Source organism: Myotis yumanensis, unplaced genomic scaffold (genome assembly GCF_028538775.1).
Source record: "Myotis yumanensis isolate MYYU_CA2020_CCGP unplaced genomic scaffold, mMyoYum1.0.hap1 SCAF_8, whole genome shotgun sequence".
NCBI lineage: Eukaryota > Metazoa > Chordata > Mammalia > Chiroptera > Vespertilionidae > Myotis > Myotis yumanensis.
Window position 1 is genome coordinate 71,190,655 of NW_027223759.1, and position 26,119 is coordinate 71,216,773.

The following is a 26,119-nucleotide window of genomic DNA, read 5'->3' on the forward strand; positions in this document are numbered from 1 at the left end:
TTGCTATTTATAAAGCTCATGACTACCTACTAATATAAGTCCTTTCCTGAAATGTTATCTTGCCTTCAGACAGATATCCTACATGACTCAATTCCTGACCTCCTTCCAGTTTTTGCTCAAAATCATCTTCTGAGTCCATAATTTATTGATATTGCAGTCTATTGCCCTACTCCCATCATGGAATCTTCACTGATTTGCTCTTTTTGTTAAATTGCCATATTATTTACTGATCTACTATGTTTGCAATCTATTGTCTGCTTCATGTTGCTATAAATAAATTCCTAAATGGCAGGTATTTTTGTTCTTTTGGCCATTGCTGTAATCCTAACATCTGAACATGGTGTGTCATAAAGTAGGTACATTTTTTAAAATTACAAGCAATAAACTAATTGAAAATCTTCGGTATACTGGGCAATAGTATATCAATCTTTTTTAAGTTTATTTTTATTGTTGAACCTATTACAGATGTCCTCATTTCCTCCCCTCTTTGCCCACCTCCACCCAGCCCCTGCCCCCTTTACCCTCTGTCCATCACTACACTGTTGTCTGTGTCTATGGGTTTTACATACATGTTCTCTGGTTAATCCTTCACCTTCTTTCATCCAGTTCCCCACTCCTGTGTTCTCTCTGACAACTGTCAGTCTGTTACATGTATCCATGACTATGTTTCTATTTTGTTAGATTATTTTGTAAATTAGATTCCACATATAAGTGAGGTCATATGGTATTTGTCTTTTTCTGGCTGGCTTATTTCATTTAGCATAATAATCTCTATGTCCATCCATGATGTCACAAAGATAAGATTTCCTTCTTTTTTACAGAGACCTAGTATTCCATTTTGTAAATGCACCACAGCTTTTTATTCACTCATTTACTGATGGGCACTTGGGCTATTTCCAGATCTTGGCTATTGTAAATCATTTTCTTCTCTTCTTTAATATTCAATTAATCACAAGTTTAAATACCTTTATCTTTAGCTTTATCCCATTTTATTCACTTCTATCTCATGAAACCCAGATTTAACTTCCACATTCTTCCTTCTGGAATCCTTTGTGTAAGCTTGCTGTGATTTTCCTTTAATCTGCTTTTGGCCCCATTCCCATTCTCCACACAATAGCCAAAATAATCTTACAACTTTAATCTAATCACCACATCTCCTTATTTAAATCCTAATGCATTTCCATGGAAAAATCATTGGTTTACAAGCCTATCCATGATAATCAGCCTCATCTTTCATCACATCCTTTCTATATCCTCACACACTTATATTTACCCACAAACACATATTTTTCTAGCCATAAATAAACTGTATGTTATTTCTAAGAGTGCAACTTCACTTCCAAATCTTCATAAATGGCATTTCCTCTGCCTCCTTTGATTATCCTGATGAAACAAAACAGCTTTTCTAAGGACAGCACTTCTATTATTGTTGTTTTCATTGAGATTGGTCTTTGTCTTATTTCGGCACTAGAGATCTCAGCCTACAAAAGATATTTTCAGGTCTTCCAAAGGCCTAATTGAACTGTGACTGTTTGAAGGGACAGGATCACAGAAAGATCAACCATTATCTAAATTTTAATCGTATGCCCAGGAAGTAGCCTATGAGGTGACCTCATTACTATTTCAGGTTCTGTTTAGACTTGGAAATTGGGTTGTTAGTTTATCTAGGGAATAATAAGAAAGTAAGCAAGCAAATTTTAATGAGGCTGACAAAAAAATAAAATTCAGCATTATGTACACCCGTATTCACACACTGAATGAATTTGATGGATGAGAGACATTGAATTATAAAAGCCCAATTTATATGTTAATAATACATATACATATACATATACATATACATACACACATTAAGGTCTGCTCCACAGACTGAATATTCCTGTTTATCCACAAGATGCTTATCCAATGTTTCTGGAGACACACTATCAACATTTGCTTCTTTGACTCTTCTTTTTCTATTGTTTATTTGCTTTAACTCCCTTTCTTATAGGTACATGATTTATCTATGATAGTCAACTTCATCTGCCTCTTTAAGGCATGGGTTTCAAGTCAGCCATACACACAAGGTAAATGTGTGAAACAGATTGGACATAGGTTAGACACCAAGGTGAGGGGGCAAAGGGAACTCGTTAAATCAGGGGGCAGCCACTGATTGCTATTTTAGAATGCTGACTTACTTTTGATATACTGTTTTACTAGTATAGAGCCTTAATTTTTACAAAAAACTCACATGAAAGTTTAAATTTTAAAAGTTATATATCTTTAATTTCAAAGCCATAATTGAAGTTTTTTTTTTAATTTAACTTAAATTTAGTCCTCAACCTACCATTTTGCAATCTCTACTTTCAGATAACACTGCAGTACATCTCCAGTGTTATGCTTATTTAAACTGTAAATGTCAAAAGGCAACTTGATTCTTAATTCCAGGTCACTCAATAGGGAGATGACATCAAAATTATCCCCTAAATACCAACACATTTTTAACTTATTGACTAATGCATGACAATTCATAATTAGCATTCAATACATCTTTAAGGCTACATAAAATGCAGACTTAATAGAATGGATAATATTTTAAATTGTTGTATAATTTAGTACTTAGAAGCTAAAGAGTTTTACAGGTAATCTAATCCAAAGCCTTTATTTTATACACTAAATAATTTATAGAGAAGCTATAACTAGGTCTTAAACCCAGTTCCTGACTTCAAATTTTGCGTGCTTTCTAATCTTCCCTGATATCTTTTGTTTACCTAATAGTGTGAATGAAGGCACTGAAAGCCAGTTTTGCTTTTGAGGGAGAGGGTGATAAATCATAAGAGATAAGCTAATAGAACACTGAACATGCTAAAAAATAATAAAATCACATAGAAATATAATAAAATCTCTAATCCAAGGACAAATATGGTCTTTTTAAAAAGGATTCTGCCGAAACCGGTTTGGCTCAGTGGATAGAGCGTCGGCCTGTGGACTGAAGGGTCCCGGGTTCGATTCCGGTCGGGGGCATGTGCCTGGCTTGCGGGCACATCCCCAGTGGGAGATGTGCAGGAGGCAGCTGATCGATGTTTCTCTCTCATCGATGTTTCTGGCTCTCTATCTCTCTCCCTTCCTCTCTGTAAAAAATCAATAAGATACATTTTTAAAAAGGATTTTGACAATTACATACTTTTATTTGGTTTCTTTTTAACTTAGCAGGAGTTTGTTCCATGTTGGCATGGCCCTAATGTAGATAAATATAGCTTTAAAATTACTCAGTTGAAATAATCTCTTCTTCAAAAGACATTATAGAGAGAAGGCAGGGATTTCATCCCTGAAGTGATTTTGGACCTCTGACACATTGTAGCTCTAAATATAAGTTTTTATTGATTCATATTTTGTGGACCAAAATGGAAATAAATAGTGTGACATATACTACATCCCCCCTTCACACACACACACACACACACACACACACACACACACAGGTTTTTAGAGTGGCTTTACATCTTTGTCTTAATAGTATTACATTAGGAGATAATTAACTTTAGTAAAATGAACTGAATTTCTTTTCTTAGATTAACACAAACATGAAAAATTCACAAACTAACTATGTGACCACCTCAATCTATCCTGTGTTAACTATATTTTCTTAAAGTATATTTCTAACTATACGAATTTTGTTATGAAGAAGATAACATTTCCAAGGCCTAAATGCTTGAAATCCTCTTTCATATGTTTTTCTCTCTCCTTGATTTAAAAAAAAAAGTAAATGTCTCCAGTGACCTACATCTTCAATTTACTGAAGCTGGGGTTCTGACAGATAGCTTATAGCCCACAGCTGTAAAGGATTCCTTGTTTAAAGTAGTAATTTTGTTACAATTGAGCTGCCAATTTTTCTATAAGATTTAAGTATTTCATGCATTTGACTAATATATCTCTACATAAAGAATGCCTCCGGCCTCAAAACTTTGGCTATGTATACGGAGAGCTTATTAGGGAAGAAACCATCTGTCTGGAGAAAGCAGTCAAAATGTGTCTTCTACTTTGTGCAACATCTGAGCAATGCCTTTGTTGTCAGGGTAACCCCAGGTCTGCAGTCTCTCAAACAGGACTCATTTCATTAGCACTCTACTTCATTGGCTTGTCTGTCTAATGAGCTAGCCAAAGGGGCAAATGGGAGTTTTATATATATTTTTAAAATTTTATGTGTTTGTTTTGTTTACAGTCCCTTTGGAGGTAAATAGCTGTATTTTTAACTTTCCTATTTCTGTTTTCCCCCATCAGACTCCTTTCCACTCCCAGAATCTGTTTGCTTCTCCTGTGTTTTCCACTTTTTGTATTTACCTGATTGATTTTTGAACCACTTCATAAATTGTTCACTATATCAAGATTCAGCAGGCTCCTGGCTGGTGTGGCTCAGTGGTAGAGCATCAGCCCCTGAACCAAAGGGTTGTGGGTTCTATTCCTGGTCAAGGGTACGTACCTAGGTTGCAGGTCCTTTCCTTGGCCCCGGTCAGGGCACATGTGCGAGGCAACCAGTTGATGTGTCTCTTTCACATTGATGTCTCTCCCTCTCCCTTTCTATCTCCTCCCTTCCACTCTCTCTAAAAATCAATGAAAAAATATCCTCAGTGAGGATCAACAGAAATAAAGATTATTTAAAAAAAGATTTATCAGGAATTTCTACCTTCTACTATCCAGTCTATACCAATATAAGTATCCCTTTTATATGGCTTATGCTGTTCACAATCCTGGTCTAACTGTGAGCAATAAAGGAGAGTTATTTCATTCTAATGGAACTCACTGTAAGGGTATTTTCTTAATTTGGCCACAGTGGGACCATCCTGTTATTGTCCTCATGTTGTTCTTTCTTCCCTTGTTCAATCCTGCTTTGTAGTCTTGAAAACCATTGAGCATTCCGTGTGTTTTGAGTCACTGAGGATGAACATCTGGTAACATCTTCACCCTGCTGCCTTTATTCTACAAAAATCATCTTGTCACTGATGATTCATGACTTTAGGTTGAATTTATTAGGTGTGACCATCCTTCACCCTATATTCTAATTACTTTAGTTGATATTGGAATGACATTAGAAATTCCTTGACCAAGGATGCAGAGAATAAATGTGTAGACATACCAGTAAATGAGTCTGTTACTTAGTATCTCTTGTGCTTAGCATTGAAAAGTAACATTTTTTTAAAATTTCTCTAAGCAGTATTCTTTTAAATGTATTAAATAATTTGATTTATTTTTGTAGAACTTATCATTAGTAGAATCTTCAACATACTGCTTACCTGGAAAAGTATCACTGAGTCAAACTTCGGAATGCTCTATTAACATTAGACATGTGGATTCTTAATTGTCAGCAGTTCAGATTTAGCAGTACAGATGGAAAGATAATCAGACTTTTTGAGCATGAATAAATAAAATGAAAATCCTAAATTAAAAAATAAAGTGAAACTTTGCATTATATATGTCCTATTTTAGTCAGGATATCATTATGATAAAATGTGTAGATTTACATTGGTAAAGGGAAAATAGGTATTTTTCTATGCCTATGCTAGAAAACAAATATATTTTTCTGAATACTAAAGGTTTGTTCTACTGAAGTTAGAAAATGATAAATGTGCTCCCAACAGACTCTAAACAGATTACGATGGCTATTTTTTCCATTGTTTCTTAAGCTTATGAACATTATGACTTACACTGACGTGCCCATGTCATTTGTTGATATAATTACCTTTAAATGCCCCAAATCAGGGAAAAAAGCATGGAAACAAACAGTTAATTTGAATGATACTGAAACACATGAAAGTAATTTTGTGATTTGGCTGAGAGAAATCTTTATATTCTATTCATCTATGTAATTTTTACATCATTTCTAGTGTATGTCTGCAGAGTGTTTTTTATTTAACTTCAGTTAGCTGTGATATATTGCTTGATAGATGGATAGTATTTTATTATTAGAGTGCAGATATAAGGTAGAGTGAAATTTCATAATTTTAGTTTTTAAGCCACTAGGTGAAAAGACTGATAATAAAGGTCATTAGAAATTGCTGGGGTTCTGTGTTTAGGTCAAGCCATATTTTTCTTCCTTGTGATTTCATTAGTCACACAGCAGATAGTGATCTGCAATTTCTGTTTCTTATTATCTCATGTGTTTTGTTTTTTTTGTGAAGCTCAGTTTCTTCTCTTTTAATCTGTCTACTTCTTAATAAAATGTGTTCACTAGTAAACTGCTTGAGAAATTTTCATGTTTCAAAACCCCATACTTTCACTGGTTTCCAACTCCTAATGATGTTTTACACATTGCCTACATGCCTAGTTATAATCACCTTTAAATAATTGTTCCCATTCTTGATATAATGCTCCTGTGAATCTTTTCTCACTTTTGGTTATGCACATTAAATATGACCATGTAAAATTAATTACTACACTACTTCCTGCTCAAAGTGATCAAGCTAATTGAAGGGCACAGAGCATACATTATTTTCTTTACTGTCTGCTCCCAATGACTTCTCCTACCTTTGTCTCACAATAATTCAGTAATATAATATTAAGCAGAAAATCCAAGCTAGCATATTTAATAGAAATGACAGAGATTGTAACTTCCCTCAAAAGATGTTTAAATGCAATATCTTTCAAGTGGTCTTATCTATACTAATTTTTTTCAATTTTTAAATCAAATTATATATGGTGAGGATGCAGGGCAACTGGAACTTCTTGAAATTCCTGAAAATAGCATATTGGTGAAAAGTTTTTGAAAAAATTTCTAACAGTATCCATTCAACCTGAACATACTTATATCTTAGACTCAACATATCTATTTCTGGCTAGATACTCAATAGAAATGAGTGCTCGTGTCCACCAAAAGACATATACAAGAATAGTATTCAAAACTTTAGTTATAATGCCCTAAAACTGTAAATAGGTCAAATGGACATCATTAGTAAAGTAGTAAACAAATTGTGCTATATTCATAAAAAATAAATTTGAAAAGTATTAAAACTGGCATGCAAAGTAATATGGATGAATTTCACAGACATGATATTGAGTTAAAAAGTTATGAATAGTGGTATATGATTCTATTTATGTGCATTTGCATAAGCTAATCTATTAGACCATATCAGAATATGGTCTAATACTGACTGGACCTTTATAATATAACTAGTAGCCCTGAACACGAATCCATGCAACAGTAGCTCTCTGCAGGGCCTGGCCACTCCACGCCCACTGCCTAGAAGTTCTCTGCGGCCCAGAGGCCCATCTGCAGCTAGGCATGGAATGCTTGCCTATCGCTGGGGTGACAACGCAAGCGTTCCCTGCCCCCCGACCCTAGTCACTCTGTGCCCTCTGTCCAGAGGCCCTCCATGGCTGGGGTGGAACACTGCCTCATCACTATGGTGACAAAGCAAACATTCTGCCAGGCCACTCATGCTGCCCACTCTCAGCAGCTACACTCCCCTCCCCCGGGACTGGGTGACTCCAACGGGGCTGAGAGGACTGGGTGCCACCATCTTGTGGCTATGGGTGCTGCCATCTGTGTGATGGAGTGATGGTTAATATGCATATTGCCCTTTTATTAGATAGGATTTTTACACACCAATGGATAACAGAAAAATTTACCAAGCTGTTTTTTGAATATACAATTTTTTTTTGTCATTTTGTCTTCTTGTAGTGTCCTGAATTTAAAAGGCCCAGAGACATTGCAGTTGACTGGGTAGCAGGAAATATTTATTGGACTGATCATTCTAGAATGCACTGGTTTAGTTACTACACCACCCACTGGACCAGTCTGAGGTATTCTATCAACGTGGGGCAGCTGAATGGCCCCAACTGCACCAGACTTTTAACAAATATGGCTGGAGAACCCTATGCTATTGCTGTAAATCCTAAGAGAAGGTAAGCTAATGACTTGGTTATTTATATTTCATGATATGAGCATCCATTTTTAGAGATTGTTCACCTTGTGCACTTTAGGTTTGTTTCTGTAATGTGTTCAAAGATAATAGGTTCACAAGGCTTCTGAAAATCCCTCTCTTTTTCTTGTACAAAAGCACACTCATGTTATTTTTACATCAAATTTAGGAGCAAATATTTATTTTTTCCTGAAAGATTGAAAAAATATACATTCTCTCTGTGTGTATTTTATGTTGCATTTCAGAATAATGAAACTAATGTGATAAACACATAACCACTATAGTGAATCTAATACTGAATTTTTGTAACATTAAATATAATGCTTGTGTGTGTGTGTGTGTGTGTGTGTGTGTTTTATTTTTGTTTATTGTTGAAAGTATTACAGATTTCTCCCTTTTTCCCCATTGATCCTCTTCTCCCCACTTATCTGCCCTCCACAGGACTTCACTGCACTATTGTCTATGTCCATGGGTTATGCATATATGCATATAAGTTCTTTGGTTAATCTCTTCCCGCCCACCCCCCACTTCCCTATGAGAATCATCTGTCTGTCCCATGTTCCCATGTCTCTGGTTCTATTTTGTTTGGCAGTTTATTCTGTTCATTAGATTCCACATATAAGTGAAATCATGTGGTATTTGTCTTTCTTTGACTGGCTTACTTTGCTTAGCATATTACTCTCCAGGTCCCTCAATGTTGTTTCAAATAGTAAAAGGTCCTTTTTATTGGTCTGATTATTCTAGAATGCACTGTCTAGAATGTATAGTATTCCATCATGCAAATGTACCACAGCTTTTTTATACATTCATCTACAAATGGGCACTTGGGCTATTTTCAGATCTTAGCTATTGTAAATAGCGCTGGTATGAATAGAAAATAATATTAAACATATTGAATGTAGAGTATTTTCATGTTTTTGCTATTTGTGATAATAAAATATGAAGACATATTATGTATAAACAAATTTAAACAATTTAACATAACCATTTAATTTCTTTTACTGGAATTTTTTCATTCTTTACTCTTTTTCTTTTTCATTTATAAGCAATGACCAAAAAGTAAGTAGGGAAATCTTAGGTAAAAATCCTGATTGCCCAGAAAGTGGATCATTGGATGCTAAGAAAAAAAAAAAAAATCGAATGTTATTTACTTAGCAAAATTAGGCTGTGTGGTGTCTTCTAAATAGAGAATGATATCCTTCTGAGAAAGTACTTAAAAAAATGAAGCATATTGATGCAACATCAATAATAAAATGAATATTCCTTCTCAACAAGAGGATAGTTTTAAGTATTAAAATATTTTTCTTCTAAAATGTTCATGAATTTTTCAAAATTGAACTTTTAAGTAATAAATAGTAGTGCACATTATTAAGCATGCCTCTCAAATTTTAGAGCATAGCTAGACCATTTAAAAGTTTGATTTCTGGAAGGTTTCTTTTTCGTAGCTTTAGAGTTGGGTCCAGAAATATGCTTTTTCAGGGTCTTTGGGGTGTTTCTGATGCTCATGATCTGAAGAAACACTATGTTTTGCAGTAGAATGGGATTATAACAGCACATCACCAGGCTAACCAATGTGACCAATGTTTTCAGGATGATGTATTGGACTGTTGTTGGGGACCATTCCCATATAGAAGAAGCAGCCATGGATGGCACTCTGAGAAGAATTTTAGTACAAAAGAATTTACAGAGACCCACAGGTATGATGTATTTCTGACATAGTCTAAAATTGTATCAGAATTCTAAGCATATTAGTGTTACAATTCTTTAGTTTTGTTGACAATATAATCATTTTTACAAGCAAATAAAATAATTTATAGTATGACATTATGAAAGTCATTAACATTTCATGTTGTATTTTTCCATCTAAAAGTCAGGTTCTTAGCATACTGCCCGTGATATTATGGGGATGTTATTTGAAAATTGCCTTAAGTTTTAAGGCCATTAGTAAGATTTCAGATGAATGAAATTTTGACAGTTTATAGCGTATCAGGATATTTTTACATATACTGTAAATGTTAATGATGTTGTGGTAGATGATAGTATTACTAGAAAATGAGAAACTAAATGGACAAAGAACTAGGAAAACAGATAATATTAGTGAAAGACAAGTTTGATTATGCCTTGCTTTTTTATTCTCAGCTTTCAATCTGATCTGGCTTTAATCTAGTTATGTTGTCTACTCTACAATGTCATCTACACTGCCATGTCACCTACACTACAATGTCATCTACACTGATCATGTCATCTACACTGCCACGTCATCGACACTACCATGTCGTCTACACTACCATGTCATCGACACTACCATGTCATCTACACTACCATGTCGTCTACACTACCATGTCATCGACACTACCATGTCGTCTACACTACCATGTCGTCTACACTACCATGTCATCGACACTACCATGTCGTCTACACTACCATGTTGTCTACACTACCATGTCATCTACACTACCATGTCATCTACATTACCACTCCACAGACTCCGTACCCCCAGGACTTCTCAGGAGTTCAGGCTTTTGTGTGTGTGTGTGTGTGTGTGTGTGTGTGTGTCCCTCCTTGTTCTTTCTCTCACTCCATTTTTATCCCAGCCTTCCACCTAGACTTCCCTTCCAACTTCTGTATATTGGCTATACCTTACCCATCTTGTAAGGTCTAACTTAAGCACTTCTTCCTCAATAAAACATTTTAGACTACTGGAGTCTAGGGGATTTTGTGTCACCTACACCTGCCTACTACATTCCCATCAAAAGGATAGAATGCACTTTCTATAGCACATATTATTTAACAGTTATTCTTTGTAATAGCTTTTGTAGTTGAAATTTTATATTTGACACTTATATTCTTATTAACTTTTAATGTGCCTTATGCCTTTTCCTCCAACTAGATTGTTTTTACTCTTTACGGGAATGAGCAGTCTTTGGGATTTAGTTCATTTATGTAAGTGTGTCTCCGTTCAGTGATTTAACAAGTACTAATTGAACACCCACCTGGTGCCGGAAATTGTTCCAGATGCTAAAGAAATAAGATCTTACCCTTGTGAAAAGAGTCTTATTCCCATGAAACATACCTTCCTGTAGAGAAGAGAATAGATATTATGCTTCATGTCAGATAGTTATAAGTGCTATATAGAAAAAACATACTAAGGATGAGTAGTTATGGAAATACCATTTTAGTTATTATTATTATCAGAGAAGATATCTCTAGAAAGATAATATTTGAAAATATCACAATAAATCATAATGGCAAGTCACATGTGTATGTGATGAAAGAGCTTTCTAAGCAGAGGGAACAGCAAGTTCTGAGTTAGGAATGAGCTTAGCATGTGTCAAAAAATATCAAATATGTTCATATGCCTAGAAGCATATCAAAGTGGTAGAGATGAGAGTTGCCAGGTGGCCAGGGGGCTAGACGCAGATCATCTAGATCCTGGAACACACTGATAAGCCCTGGATTCTGTTCTAGCTCTAAAGGGAGCCATTGGAGAGTATACTAAGGAGGAGAGTGGCATATCTGCTCAAATACCATTTTCATCGTTTATAGACCTTTTACTTTTTTCTTAACTTATTATTTTTCACTAATTTTAGACTTAGAAACAGGTTGCAAAATTACTTCAGAAGTTATCTGATGTTAACATTTACATACTCACAGTATATGTAATATTTTCATTTTAAGGAATGATGCGGCAGCAGTTTATAGAAGGGCACATAGGAGGGTGCTTTGAAGGGAGCCTGAGATAGGAATTCTTGCAAAGGTTACTTATGAAGGGAGTGTAATTCAGGAGAAACCTGTAAAGGGTGGAGAAAGGGAAAAAGCCCAGAAAGACTGTGCGTCGGGTAAAGTCTAGTCTCAGCTTGAGCCACAGGGGATGTGCTTCGCCATAAATTCCATGACAGGCAAGGAAGGGGTCATCTTTTCATATTTCCCAGAGTCATTGCTTGGCCTTTGGGCCCTAACTGCCCAAGCAGGCTGCTGCAGGCAGCAGAGCACAGCTCTGTCCTTAGCTGCTAAAGCAGCAACTGGGAGATGGGTAGCCTGCCTAGTCATGGAAATTTGAGCTGGGTCCCAGTGTCCTACAGTGGGCTAAATGAAGGTGCATGTATTGACCATCTTCCATGTGCTAACCATTCTGCTCAACACTTTGGGGAAATTAATGATGCACTTGGCACAGTCACTCTTCTCGAGGAGTTTACATTTGAAAAGAAACAAAACTGAGGCATGAACAGAAGTAACTATAGTTTGGGCAAAATATTAGAATTGTTACATACCTGGTAATATTATGGAAGTTCAGAATCAAGAAAGATTAACTCCAGTGATCAACAAACAAAAAGCAAAACAAAAAAATATATGTGAACGGTTTCTCTTGAAATAGTGTTTAAAGAATGGATAGACATTCGAAAAGTGGGCAGATAATCCACCGTGGTGTAGTGTTTATAAAGGTTTTCTTTGGAGTCAGATACATCTATTTGTTTATTTAATTCTGGGGGATCACTTATTAGCTATGAGATCTCAGAAATGGACTTATAATCTTCAGAGTTTTATTTGATCATTAACAAACCAAGGGGTAATAATAATTAACTTAAAATATTGCTGATTGTGTTAAATGGCATAGCACTCTGAACCAGGGGCTGCAATGTGGGACGCGTGGCATGTTTCATAATGGTAGGAGCCTGGGTGCACCTGGAAGGGGGCAGATTAGGTGAAGTAACATAAGCTGAGAATAGAGGACTTTAACTGCTAAGGTGTTTAGATATGATTTATTTAGTCAATAATGAACCTCTGTACAGTTCTGATTCGAAGTGTGATGTGAATAATGTAGGGTATGTTGCGGTGGTAGCACTGTGCCAGTGGAATGAATAGATACAGAAACGAAAAGACCAGTTAACAGTCCATTGAACTGTCTCACTGAGAGTGGAGAATAGCACAACTAGAACAGTAACAGTGAATACACACAAGATGTATGTGGGAGACAGAGTAGAATTAGAGTAGTGGAATTTATTGAATGCATATGAGAATAGAGAGATAGGAACTATCTCCAATAAATTAGAGTTATTCGTATAAGTATCTTCATTCATCTCTCCTTTCATTAAAAAAATATTGTCGCTCACTTTCTGGCAGGCACTGCTAGTCATCTGAAATATGGATCCCTGCACGCCTGGACATTATAATCTAATGTGGGGTGACTCTAAACAAAAACCAACAGTGTGTGTGTGAGCGCACACATGCACATGTGGTAAATGGCTCTTATAGACAAGAGTGGGGTGCTGCAGAGGTGTCCCTTTGATTATAGTGGGGAGGAGAGGCTTTTTGAGGCTAGTTGATTGTTAAGAATAATTGCTAGATGATGTGAAAAGGTGGGTGTAAAATGTTGTCACAACACACAGTAAAGAACAGGTCAGACAGTCCTGAGGTAGAAAATGGAATTGAAAGAAAGCCAAAGAGCATAATAAACAAATTGGAAAGTGGCATGAGGTGCATAGGGGCCAGTCCATGCAGGGTCTTGGAGACCATGAAAAGTACCCTTGACTCATGTTAAGCAGGTAACAAGACCTGCTCAGTCATCCATAAGGCCATGCCAAGAAGGTAGTTGGTGTAAGGCTCTCTACTCCTTTTCTAGTGGGCATATATGAGTTTTCTTCTCCGCAACTCTGCCCCACATACAGGAGTAGACTCTTAGAAGCTTTTTATTTACTATTTCAACTAATAGTTATTGTATGCCTAACCTATGTTAGGCATAATTCTAGTCACTTAGAATAGAGGAGTGAATACACAGTTGTCACTCCCTGTACTCACAGTGTTTGCATTCTAGTAGAGGGCAAGGGCTGAGATGCCAACAGTAAAAAATATTTTTAAAGTTGGATAAGCTATTTAAATTATGATATATGTCGTTTTTATGTAAGATAAAACTAAATATTATGGAAAATACCTTTAGAAAATAGCCATAACAGTCCAGCTAGCATGACTCAGTGGCTGAGCATTGCCCTATGAACCAGGAGGTCACTCTTTGATTCCTGATCAGGGCATACGCCGGGGTTTCAGGCTCGATCCCCAGTGTAGGGCGTGCAGGAGGCAGCTGATCAATGATTTTCTCTCATCATTGATGTTCTAGCTCTCTCCCCCTCTCCCTTCCTCTCTGAAGTCAATAAAAAATATTTTTAAAAATTAGCCATAACAAATAAATCAGTTAAGTGTGGAAAGGAAGGATACTTCGGTAGCTTTTCCTATGTGAAATAAGATTTTTGCTCCAGCTTATTAAATAAATTCCATGTAATCTATACACATGTACAATATAGACTATGTAATTTCTGTGATGCTTGAAGAGAAACATCAATAATATTTATACATTAAGACGCAAAAACATAATTTAAATAATATGAATGTATTTGTTATTTGCCTGTGTGTGTTGGTTTTGCAGGGCTGGCTGTGGATCATTTCAGTGAACGGATATACTGGGCTGACCTTGAGCTCTCCCTCATTGGCAGCGTTCTGTATGACGGCTCGGATTCCGTGGTCTCCGTCAGCAGCAGACAAGGTTTGCAAAGTGCTTTCGTGATTTCTTTTAATTATCTTGAGAGAATTAAATAATGGTATGTAAATATAAGTATGAAAGCTTTCTATTTTGGATTTCCTCAAATTCTTTCTTCTTTCAACTTGTAGCTCTTACTATTGATTATAATTTTCATTCTTACTAGAATAACAAAGATGCCAAGCCACAAAAACTTCTTGACTCTAGGACAAAAATGGTCCATCACTACCTAGATTCAGAAAATAATAATTTAGTTGCTGCTGAAGATATCTAATTCTAAGCAGAACATTTCAAGTAGTAAAGATTAGCATCTGTGAAAACTAATTTTTATTTCAAATTGCAGTGATAACAAGCAGAAAAGAAGTTACTGCATGTACCAAAATATGATGATAAATTATAATTATTATTATAATTATTATTATATTTAATTTATAGCTATACTTTTTTGAAAGGCAAAAGTAGTGTGTAAAAATTACAACCTACCTCCACCCCTGGTGACCTCAGTACCTACTTGTGCACTTCCTGTGTGGCACCCATTTTGTCTCCACCTCTGTGGCTGACTCCTTTTTTTTCTCTCTCACTTTCTGACTCCTGTGCCTGGCAGCTTCACTTCTTTCTATGAATCTAATTTCTTTTTGTTTTCCTACCACAACCTCTCCCTTTACTTACCACAGATTGTTCATAATATACTTGACATTTTTATATGTACATATTTTATTTAATGAACACAGTTTTGCTCCTTTAAAAAAAAAGCAGAGATGTTGAAAGAAAAATAATTAAATTGAACTTTTATCATGCCTTTGCCCAAGTATGTGTTTTTGTATGGTGACCATGGATGGACAAATATAATTGCACATTTCTGAAATAAGAAATGTTTCAGCTTAAGTGTTTATTTTAATATTTCAAAGAACATTGAAAAAATATATGTTTCAAACACATTTTATGTTCTACAAACTCTAGATAATAGGTGAAATACAGGGTGGGCAAAAGTAGGTTTATAGCTATAAATATACAAACATAGTTTATTCTTTTATTATTTGTTAACTATTGTATTTTTTTTCATAGAAATAACTGTAAACCTACTTTACTTGCTTTAAATTTCAGCACCAAATGTTTGACTAATTATTCTTTCTGCAATTAAATAAGTCATTTCTTAACATGAGAAAAATGATGGTCTCTATTATTTTTAGCCAAAAAGTCAAATGTGTAATTACCATTTCCAGTTTGTTTTTGTTTGTTTATTTTTTTTACTTTGTTTCCAAAACAGACAATAGTAACATCAAAATTGTTTTTGGATTTTACTCTTTATTTTTAAAATTTATTATATATAGTTTTTTTGTCTTTATTAATTAAGGTATTACATATGTGTCCTTAATCCCCCATTGTCCCTCCACCCCCCCACTCATGCCCTCATCCCCCCTGGTGTCTGTGTCCATTGGTTATGCTTATATGCATACATACAAGTCCTTTGGTTGATCTCTCCCCCTTACCCCCACCCTCCCCTACCTTCCCTCTGAGGTTTGACAGTCTGATCGATGCTTTTCTGTCTCTGGATCTGTTTTTGTTCATCAGTTTATGTTGTTCATTATATTCCACAAATGAGTGAGATCATGTGATATTTATCTTTCTCTGACTGGCTTATTTAACTTAGCGTAATTCTCTCCAGTTCCACCCATGCTGTTGCAAATGGCAAGAATCAACTCAGAATTGCTTGATAAATTTGTAACTCAGGTAACCTATTTTGATCCAGAACACAATTTGAGAATTGTATGAACTGCCTGTTTTTTGCCAAAGATAACATTGGCCCATAAGGCTTTTCTTTTGACAGCAAATTGTAAGGCAGGGAAAATTACACTGCAGATAGGCCCTAAGCAAATGCTTTGTGGTGGTGACAATGATAAAAGTGATGATGAAAATGTTTGTTATGTTCTGAGTGACATATTTAGTATCACACATATCCCTAAGGCAAATATATTAATTCTAATAACCTCACAGGTAATGTTTAAAATATTTTAGTTCTGAAAGAGTTTTTCTAAACGAGAATAATAAGATTTTCTACAAGATTTTGGATAAACTTAGTTTTCTTAAGTCTGAGAATTCACATTGCAACTTTAATAACTCTACCTTTTACAAATTCTAGGCTTGCTACATCCACATAGGATTGATGTCTTTGAAGATTATATATATGGAGCAGGACCTAAAAACGGTGTATTTCGAGTACAAAAATTTGGCCATGGTTCAGTAGAGTACCTAGCTTTAGATGTTGGTAAAACAAAAGGTGTTTTAATATCTCATCGCTATAAACAACTAGACTGTAAGTATAATATTTTATACAATTGTCTATATTGGTGAATTTTCTTTCTTGTCACTCTCAAAAGAAAGTATTTTTTAAACTGCCTTCATTATTTCAATGTCTTAACCCCAGCAACTTAAATAACTTTAATTTTGATATCACCAGACTTTAAATTACCAAAATCAAGATATAAATAATACAAAATTTTTCGTTTGTCATAACAAATATGAAAATGTCAGGATTTGCTGTGTTTTCTTGTTATTCAATTCGACATTGTTTTTTTAAATGTGTCACTTATTTTTATATGATTTTATCTTAATAAAATCTTGTGAGTCTGTAGACAAGTGTAGGAAATTCATCATTAGGCGGTTTGACTTTTTCTTACTGATACCCAAGTGACAATTACATCTCTAACATGCCATCCATAGATGTATCTAAGGAGAGCTCTTCTCAAGGGCTGTTTTCTCTGATTGTTCATGACTTTTATTGTTACTTTCCCTCTCAGATGGGAATTGGAAAATAAGGGATGCTATTAGCTTGAAAGGTATATTTTGAACACAACTATCAAAAATATTGACAACCAGAGTAAAAATGTGGCTGAAAATCCAATGACTCATCTCTATGTATGAGTTCATGCTTCAAGAGAATGTTTAAGATTTATTTATTATTAATCTTTATGGCAAATAGAAAGGGATTTAATCTCATTTGGTGCAATGATCTGGAAAGGTAACAAAGATATTTATCCAAATCAGTGATGGAAACAATTAAAACAGCATATAGTCCTCTAAAAACTTCCTAGAATTCTATCTCAAGTTTTGCTGCTCTTTACCAGTCATCTGACATATATAGTTCTAAGGTTAGTAACATCTGTTCCCCTATTAAGGTGACCAGTAAGACTGAAATGAGATAATTCCAGAAGAAAGTTGATGTGATTGCTAATTCCATCATTTCACCTTATTCAATTTCATGTTCTTGAAACCTATTGTATTTATAGTTATGCATTTCTTTGTTTTCTTTTAACCAGTACCCAATCCTTGCTTGGATTTAGCATGTGAATTTCTCTGTTTGCTGAATCCTTCTGGGGCCACCTGTGTGTGCCCAGAAGGAAAATATTTGATTAATGGCACCTGCAATGATGACAGCCTGTTAGGTAGGTAAACTTCATTATATCGGTAAATAATGAATTCATCTGTATGATACATTTTTACAGCTATAGACACTGAGCAGAACTAGCTACTCAGTCATCAATGTACTTACCTTAATAGCATTGCTTCTTGAATACCTCCATAAACTGTTCTTCTGATGATAACTTTCTATTAATTCATTTTACATTTATTCACAAAGCTGCATTGAGCACTTACTATGCATTTAAGAGTAGGTTAAGAACTTTCAAGTCACACACAGATCAAAATGTATTTTTATATAGCTCGTATATCAGTGAAGATCATGTTTCTGAGCATGCCATTCTGCTATCAGTTTAAACTCAACCCCCAAATACATTTAGTCATTCAACAAGTTTATATCGAACAACTTATGTGTGCCAATACTAATTTAGAAACTGGTGATTAATTTATAAAGAGTCTGAGTTTCCTCTGTGTAAAATTTAATTAACAATAAATATTACCATTACCATTAAGAAATGTTTTGAGGGTTATGAGCAAAGCATAACACTAATTTAGAAACCAACGACTAATTCAGAAAAAAACCTCCAAGATATCTGTACTCATGAAGTTAATAATTTAGAATCTAGAGGTTGAAACAAACATTAAAATAAATTGAAATATAATTTCCAATGCTGATAAGTATTAAAGAGCAAAAACTTTAAAAAACACAAATAGTGTGATCTCTTATATTTAAGACACTAGAGGCCCGGTGCACCATATATATATATATATATATATATATATATGCCTAAACGACCATTCTACTGTTCAACTGTCTGACCATTCAACCTGTAGCTATAATGCGCACTGACCACCAGGGGGCAGATGCTTAATGCACAGACATGGAAACATGGAACAGACTGATGAATCTCAGAGGGAAGGGAGGAGGGGATAGGGCGGGAAGAGATTAATCAAAGATTTCATATGCATACTAGAGTCCCGGTGCACAGATTCTTGCACCGCAGGTGTCTCTCAGCCTGGCCTGTAGGCATTGGGCCAAAACCAGCAGTCCAACATCCTCCGATGGGTACCAGATTGTGAGAGGGCACAAGCCAGGTTGAGGGACCCCACCAGAGCATTAATCTGTGCACTGGGCTTCTAGTCTTAACTCTAAAATATGCATGACTTTAATAGAAGGCATATTCTAGAATGAAATGCCTCTTACAATATTGTCAATCATTTCTGTTTCATTGGACATTGTGTCTTGCTTTAAGTAAAGCAGTATTTCTAATGGAGCAGGGATATGTGAAGACATATAGATAAATTACCTGAAAAATGATTTCAAGCCAATCTTTTTTATTAATCAGACATCATATTTTTAAGAAATAATTTTCCTATTCCAAGAAATGACCATCCTTTCTCATTCTCAGCCAAACTATATGGAATAGACAAATTGTGCCTAATTATTTTAAATATGGAAATTTTACACATGGAAATGTTTCTACACTGTTCTATTATCATCTTATACCTGTGGTTGGCAAACCACTGCTCACGAGCCACATGTGGCTCTTTGGCCCCTAGAGTGTGGCTCTTCCACAAAATACCACGTGTGGGCGTGCATGTACAGTGTGATTGAAACTTCGTGGCCCATGCGCAGAAGTCAGTATTTTGTGGAAGAGCCGGTATTTTGTGGAAGAGCCACACTCAAGGGGCCAAAGAGCTGCATGTGCCTCATGAGCCGCGGTTTGCCGAGCCACAGTTTGCCGACCACTGTTTATACCAAATCTAAGTAACTTTTGGTTTGGAATATTTATATCTATAGTTAATAAGTATGTACATCAAAGAGTATATTTTTATTTAAAAATGCCTCTATACTATAAATTGTATGTCTATGTATATAATATAATTATTATATATACAATATAATACATTTATTCTATATGTAAAGATATATGTTTATATACAGTTTACATATTTCAGTTTGGTTTGAAATTAAACACTTCTAAAAAATGGGCTATGATTGCCCACATTATAAAAAATACTTATTGGTTGGACAATATTTTATTTTTAGAAAGTCTCAGTTGGTTTTCTACTTACTGTTTTAACAGCTATAAGAAATGTCTAATAATGTTTTAAGCATATAGAAAAACAAAATTTAATTCAACATTTGTATTTACCATTCAATAATGGTTGAAATTTATTTCTCTGTTTTCAGATAATTTTATTTCTCCTTTTATATTAGGAGTATTTATTTTTGGAACTTTTAATAAAGAAAATCCTAGTATTTTTTATTTTCTAAAAATATTTTTATTCTACTATCCACTAAATGGCATGCTAATTCATACATTTCTTTTTATAACCAGATGATTCATGCAAATTGACTTGTGAAAATGGAGGAAGATGCATTTTAAATGAGAAGGGTGATTTGAGGTGTCACTGCTGGCCTAGTTATTCAGGAGACAGATGTGAAGTAAACCACTGTAGCAACTACTGTCAAAATGGAGGAACTTGTATACCATCCGCTCTGGGTAAATATTTGAGTTTCATTGTCTATTCAAATCACTTGCAATGTTCTGTAAACATGAAAGAGAAAATAATGTTACAAATATCATTTCTGCTACCTTAATAAAGAATACATTAACACAAATTAAGTGAAATAAGTAATTTAACATAATCAATGACATTTGTTCTAAATTTAGTATTTCAAGGTTCAAGGCATCTAACTTAACAATAGTAATGACATGACCAGGTGTTGAGTGTGCCACGTGCCAGATCCAGTGGTCACAGATTCTGACTCATCAGGCTCAGAATGATGAAGTGAAACCAGTTTTATAAGCCTTATATCTTTGACTTGAATATCTGTTTGTTCTTAATTGAACAGTTTGCCTAATGCTAAGAATCATTTGATATTGAAAATTAGGTCCATTTTAAATGTAAATATATAAGTTCAAATGTGTTTCACTACTTGAAAGAATACTTTGCTAAAGATAGTGTGTGGAATGCTGGTAGCTCCTTTAAAGTATCATCTATATATATAAAAGGCTAATACGCTAAGTGTCCGGCCATCTGACCAGTCACTATGAGTGCACTGACCACCAGGGGACAGATGCTCAATGCAGGAGCTGCCCAGATGCAGTGACATGGCAGCGGCAGTTCTCAGGTGATGAATCCAGAAACCAGAGAGGAGGGAGCATGATTCCTACATGATTCCACCTTCGGCCATGGGTTATGTTGTTGTGGGGCACTGTTGGTCCCGAATCTGGTTTACTGCACACTTGCATTTGTGTTCCACACTCTGAACAACAGCAACTTTGCAGAGTGCCCTCTCACACTCTGGGACCCCTTGGGGGATGTCAGAGAGCTGTTTTCAGCCCGATCCCCACAGGCCAGGCCAAGGGACCCCACCTGCCGGAGGGACACTGCTCACTCTGCAGATGGCCTTCGAGCCATGGCGCCATCTCAGGTGCGGCCAACTGGGGAGGGAACAAGAGAGGTTGACTCCAGGGCATATTTGGCCTGTCTCGCCCTGTCTCACCAGCCACCTTCTAATTAATTTCCTTTCAATGTGCACAAATCCATGCACCAGGTTACTAGTTACAATATGCCATTTACTGGGGCAGCATGATGGCAAATGTAGCTTGCAAGTATCTCTTTTATAAACTATTCATAAAATACTTGCACTCATTAAATGACACAGTGTTGAAGTCCCTTTGCAAGTGACTGCTTAAGAACCTTAATGCTAACCCTATGTTAACTTCATAGCAAGACTAATTTCAAGTCTCCCCAGTAACTCTACCACAAACTTAACTTTCATAAAGAACTCAAACCAAACCTTAGGCTGAAGCATAGTCATTGTACAAATGCTACTCCACACACTAACCAAACATTCATCCAAATCTTAAAAGAATAAAAAATAATTAGTATAAATATATGATATCAGCACATCTGATGGCATTGTAGTTCCCATCTAAAATCATAACTACTCTTGCCCTAGCCTGTTTGGTTTAGTAGTTGGAGTATCAGCCTATGGACTAAAGGGTCCCAGGTTCAATTCCAGTCAAGGGTACATACCTCCTTTGCAGGCTTCATCCCCAATCAGGGTGAGTGGGGGGGCAACCAATCAATGTGTCTCTCTCACATCGATGGTTCTCTATCTTTGTCTCTCCCCCTCCCTTCTACCCTGTCCAAAAGTTAATGGAAAAAAATATCCTTGGGTGAGATTTAACAAAAAATATAAAATAAAATAAATAATAAAATAAAATAATAAAATAAAATATAGTAAAATGAAAAAAATAAAATAATTACTCAGTTGGCATGTAGTGTATAATCTGCTTTGAAAATATCAGTTTACCATGAATTAGGATATACTTGAGATTCTTATTAACTTATACAATAGTTAAGTTGGCACAAAGTGGTTTCTAAAACATATAAGTGAACATTAAAACTTATTTTTTACTGACTTGTATTATGTTTAAAATATGTTCCCATGGGAATAAATTAACCCCAAAGCATAATAAAATTATAACTTGCAGATCACAATATTTGCTACAAAGGATATTATGTAACTATGAGAGCAACCTATGCACATTTAACTCTACTACATAAATGCAAATTTCTTTAGTCAAATGGAAAATTAATCCATATGATCTTTATATCCCCTACATGGTTAATTTCCATCTTTCTGGGAGTTCTCACTGCTTCTGTTTCTTATGCTATTCTTTGAAGTATTTAGCATAATGCTAACTGAAAGAGTCACATTATAAATTTTTTTCAATGGAGTTTAGAAGAACTAAGCTGTTTCTGTTTTGTATTCTAATAGTAAAAGCATTATTATTTCTTTAAGTTTGATAGTTTTATGTCTATAAACATTTTTGACATGTGATTAATTGATAACTAAGCTATTATAACTGCTTAACTGAATTCTGAAAAATAATATTCAGCAGGTTGATTGAAGTAAAAAAGACACTAGGATCTTTATTACATATTTTCATTCTGTGTAAGGAAAGTTAATCCATACAGTAGAGTATATTCTATTGCTGCAGGAAAAATTGTAGTACTGGGACCTTCATTGAATATAAAAATAAAAGTCCAATAAATGTGCCATGAAAGGATATGACCTGTGATCTTATTTTAGTAACATAGATACCATTTCCTTCAGAAAAAAATATTTTCTTTTGCAAATGAGTTTTAGAGATTTTATTATTTTACTGTTAACTTAATTTTTCTTATTATAATAATAAAATCATTGGGTTACAACTGTTAGCAGTGAAATGCCACCAGAATGTTACTGGCAATTGACCTCAGTTTTGCAACCTCGATATTTGAGTTCCGGCTAAGAAAGAATTCAGAGCTAAGATTCAAATACAAGTAAAAGTTTATTTAGAAAGTCACAGAGGTAGAAGAAGTGATCCAGGTTGGCTGTGCAGATTCAGGAAACAAGCTACAGAGGCAAAAGGAAGGCCCTTGGAGCTTAGGAAACAAAAGGCAAGGGAACACACCTGGAGGAAGGAGAGGAGGAAAGTTGTGGGCATGCTCCAGAGAGAGAGAAGTGCACCCTGGAGAAAGAAAGGGATGAGAAAGGCAAGGACATGCTTAAGGGAGAGTGCATGTGCTGAGTCCTCCATCCTGAGAGTTTTATCTGTTCTCTAAAATTGTGGATCTTAGGGAAGGTCCCAAGAGAGGACCTTCATGAAATATTCATCAGCTTTCCAGGTGTGTCCTTTCAGAGTCATGGTCTCTACTGATTGGTATTCACTAGGGCAGAGGGTCATTTGTCACTGCAGCTGGTCCTGATGTCAGCCATGGTGTCTCCCTGCCTGGCCTTGCTTGCCTTTCTGGACCTGGAGCTGAAACACAACTGAGGCCTAGATGTTACCTGTAGTTTGACCAAAACTGTCTCTGTGATCAACAGACCCAAGACTTTGTTCCTAAGATTATTTGATGTGGGTCAAGATCTCATTGTCTTCAGGGCTTGATGCTTAAGGGAATGGCTGTGCAAGGGCTTCTGTGGGAGTCATATGAAGCTATTCTTTCAGCCATTTGTTCCTCCTCAAAAGGATCTACCCCATGACTAGCAACATGATAGAGGAAGAAAGGTCAGGGGAGGTTCTGGACTACATGACCAGTGATATGAAAGGCCAGGGGGTCTAAACCTCATGACCAGTGATCCACCAGGTTAGGAAAGGTCACCTTGGGTGTGAGGGCCTTGTTTTCTCAGTTTTTCCCATTGCTAGGCACTTGGGGCCTTCCTGGTACCTGGGCTATTGCTCCTACTTTCGTTATGCCTGACTACCTACCATACAACCAGATGACTTTCTTATATTTATCCAAGGAAATATTTAAGCCAACTAAAGAGTTTGTCACTCCAATCTATGCCTACTATTTAACCTGCAACAGAACAACAGGGACAAATCTCTATGAAGCATTGAATTTGCTATCCTATAAATGCATCCTGAACTATATACGGATACAGCACAACTTTGAATGTTGTTTTCAAATAATTTGTCCAGACTTTGCTACATTCTGAAAATCTATATCAACTTTACCTATGCACCCAGATTATTAGATTTTGATTGACATAGAGAGAATATGTTCAGAAAAAATTATATTTCAAATTAGTAATATAAATGGCATCATCTGAATTCAACCTGAGTTATGTTAATATAGTTTATTGTCTATCTTATAATTAATAATAATATAATATTCAAATAAGTCATTTACAAAGCATTTTCAGTTTTAAAAATGTGGTTTTATAGAACATGATCTGGTATTATAGAGTGTAGAACCTTATTATCTCCACACAAATGTTAATTTGTTAAACAAATCCATTTGGGCAAGTCATGGATTTATTCATTGTTGGTTTACTTATAGTTAAGCCTTTTGGCAAATTCCTATGTGGACACTATATAACTAGGGTTTGGAGAAGCCTTAATTAAAATTTATAAGTTTATGACAGTTGTGTAAGACTATAATATTTGAACAAAGAAATGTCACCAATTAATTAAAAGCACACATCTGAGAGGCATAATTAAAATTTTGCATGTAGGAATGAGTTTTTCCCTCATTCCTTAAGATTTTTTTAATAAACAAAACTAAAATATAAATTCATATAGAAAAGTACTACAAAATTAAATAGTTTGACATTGATTATACAACAAGGGTCCATGTAATTCATTTCTATGACCTGCTCATTGCATCATTGAAGGATAGATTTAAGATAAAGTTTGCCTTGAGTAATATATTGGGAATGAGAATAAAGCATTGAAATATTAAGATATTTAATTACAAAAATTATAAAATAATTTATGATTTTTTATTATTGACTAGTGGCCCAGTGCATGAAATTTGTGCACATTAAAAGGGAATTAATTAGAGGAAATATTTTAATATTGCTATTCACGTCCCCCAGCCTGGCCCTGGGTGGAGAGGCAGCTTCATGGCCCCGCCAAGCGCCAGGCTGGGAGGCAGCCTCACGTCCCGGGCCAGCGCAAGTCCCTGCCCACACCTGCCTCGCACGCAGCCTCCTGCTGTTCGGTCGTTATGGTGTCATGGCGTAATGATCATTTGCATATTAGCCTTTTATTACTATGATAACATTTTGAAATTTATGTGATTAACTATATTTATAATTAATCTTTATTATATAAGGTATACTAGAGGTCATACTGTTTGCAATTTTTCTTACTCATACGTTTGTTATTTAGGCAGTTAATATTTCTGTCAAAATAAATCAGGTTTTCTACACAGTTCATTTATAGAAATGTTTAGGAGGGTTTGTAAATTTGGGATTATAAAACAAAATACTCCCACTCATAAAGTTTGGAGTTATGCAAAAGAAATAGCAATTTTAATTTGGGAAGTTTGTCAAGATATAAAAGCAAAACTGACTAGGTGAAGAATGGGCAGTGCAATTTTTTATAGTTGGCGATATATTTGTATCCAATTATTTCAATGAATACGATAAGAAAGCAGAAGTTTTCATTGTAGCTCTTTCTTGTCACCACATCTGTGGAAATTCTGTGAAATGTTTTGCTCCCAGAAATAAAGCAGAAAAAATGATGCTGATGTAAGTCATTATCTTCTCACCGCAGTGGGAAGGGTCATTAGAATAATAGGTGAGTAGATGGAGAGAAGTTTGCTTCTCATTCATTCAAGATCATTTTTTTCCATGCCACTGTTCCAAATAGGATAGTAGCATATATGACTGCCATCAAATTTGACTGCCCCAAAAATGTATCCTAAAAGAGAAGTTATGCTAGAAACTTTTAGACACCCTCAAAGCATCATGGAACTGATGGCA

General features: G+C 35.3%; 1 protein-coding gene across 1 annotated transcript in view; it reads left to right on the forward strand.

Moving 5' to 3' along the window:
* LRP1B (LDL receptor related protein 1B) overlaps positions 1-26,119 on the forward strand; it is a 1,706,338-nt gene that overhangs the window by 1,599,949 nt on the left and 80,270 nt on the right. Inside the window, exons 78-83 of the mRNA XM_070423500.1 lie at positions 7,655-7,878; positions 9,486-9,592; positions 14,314-14,430; positions 16,565-16,738; positions 17,742-17,867; positions 20,184-20,348. Coding sequence (XP_070279601.1) covers positions 7,655-7,878; positions 9,486-9,592; positions 14,314-14,430; positions 16,565-16,738; positions 17,742-17,867; positions 20,184-20,348 — 913 coding nt within the window. The remainder of the gene's footprint in view (positions 1-7,654; positions 7,879-9,485; positions 9,593-14,313; positions 14,431-16,564; positions 16,739-17,741; positions 17,868-20,183; positions 20,349-26,119) is intronic.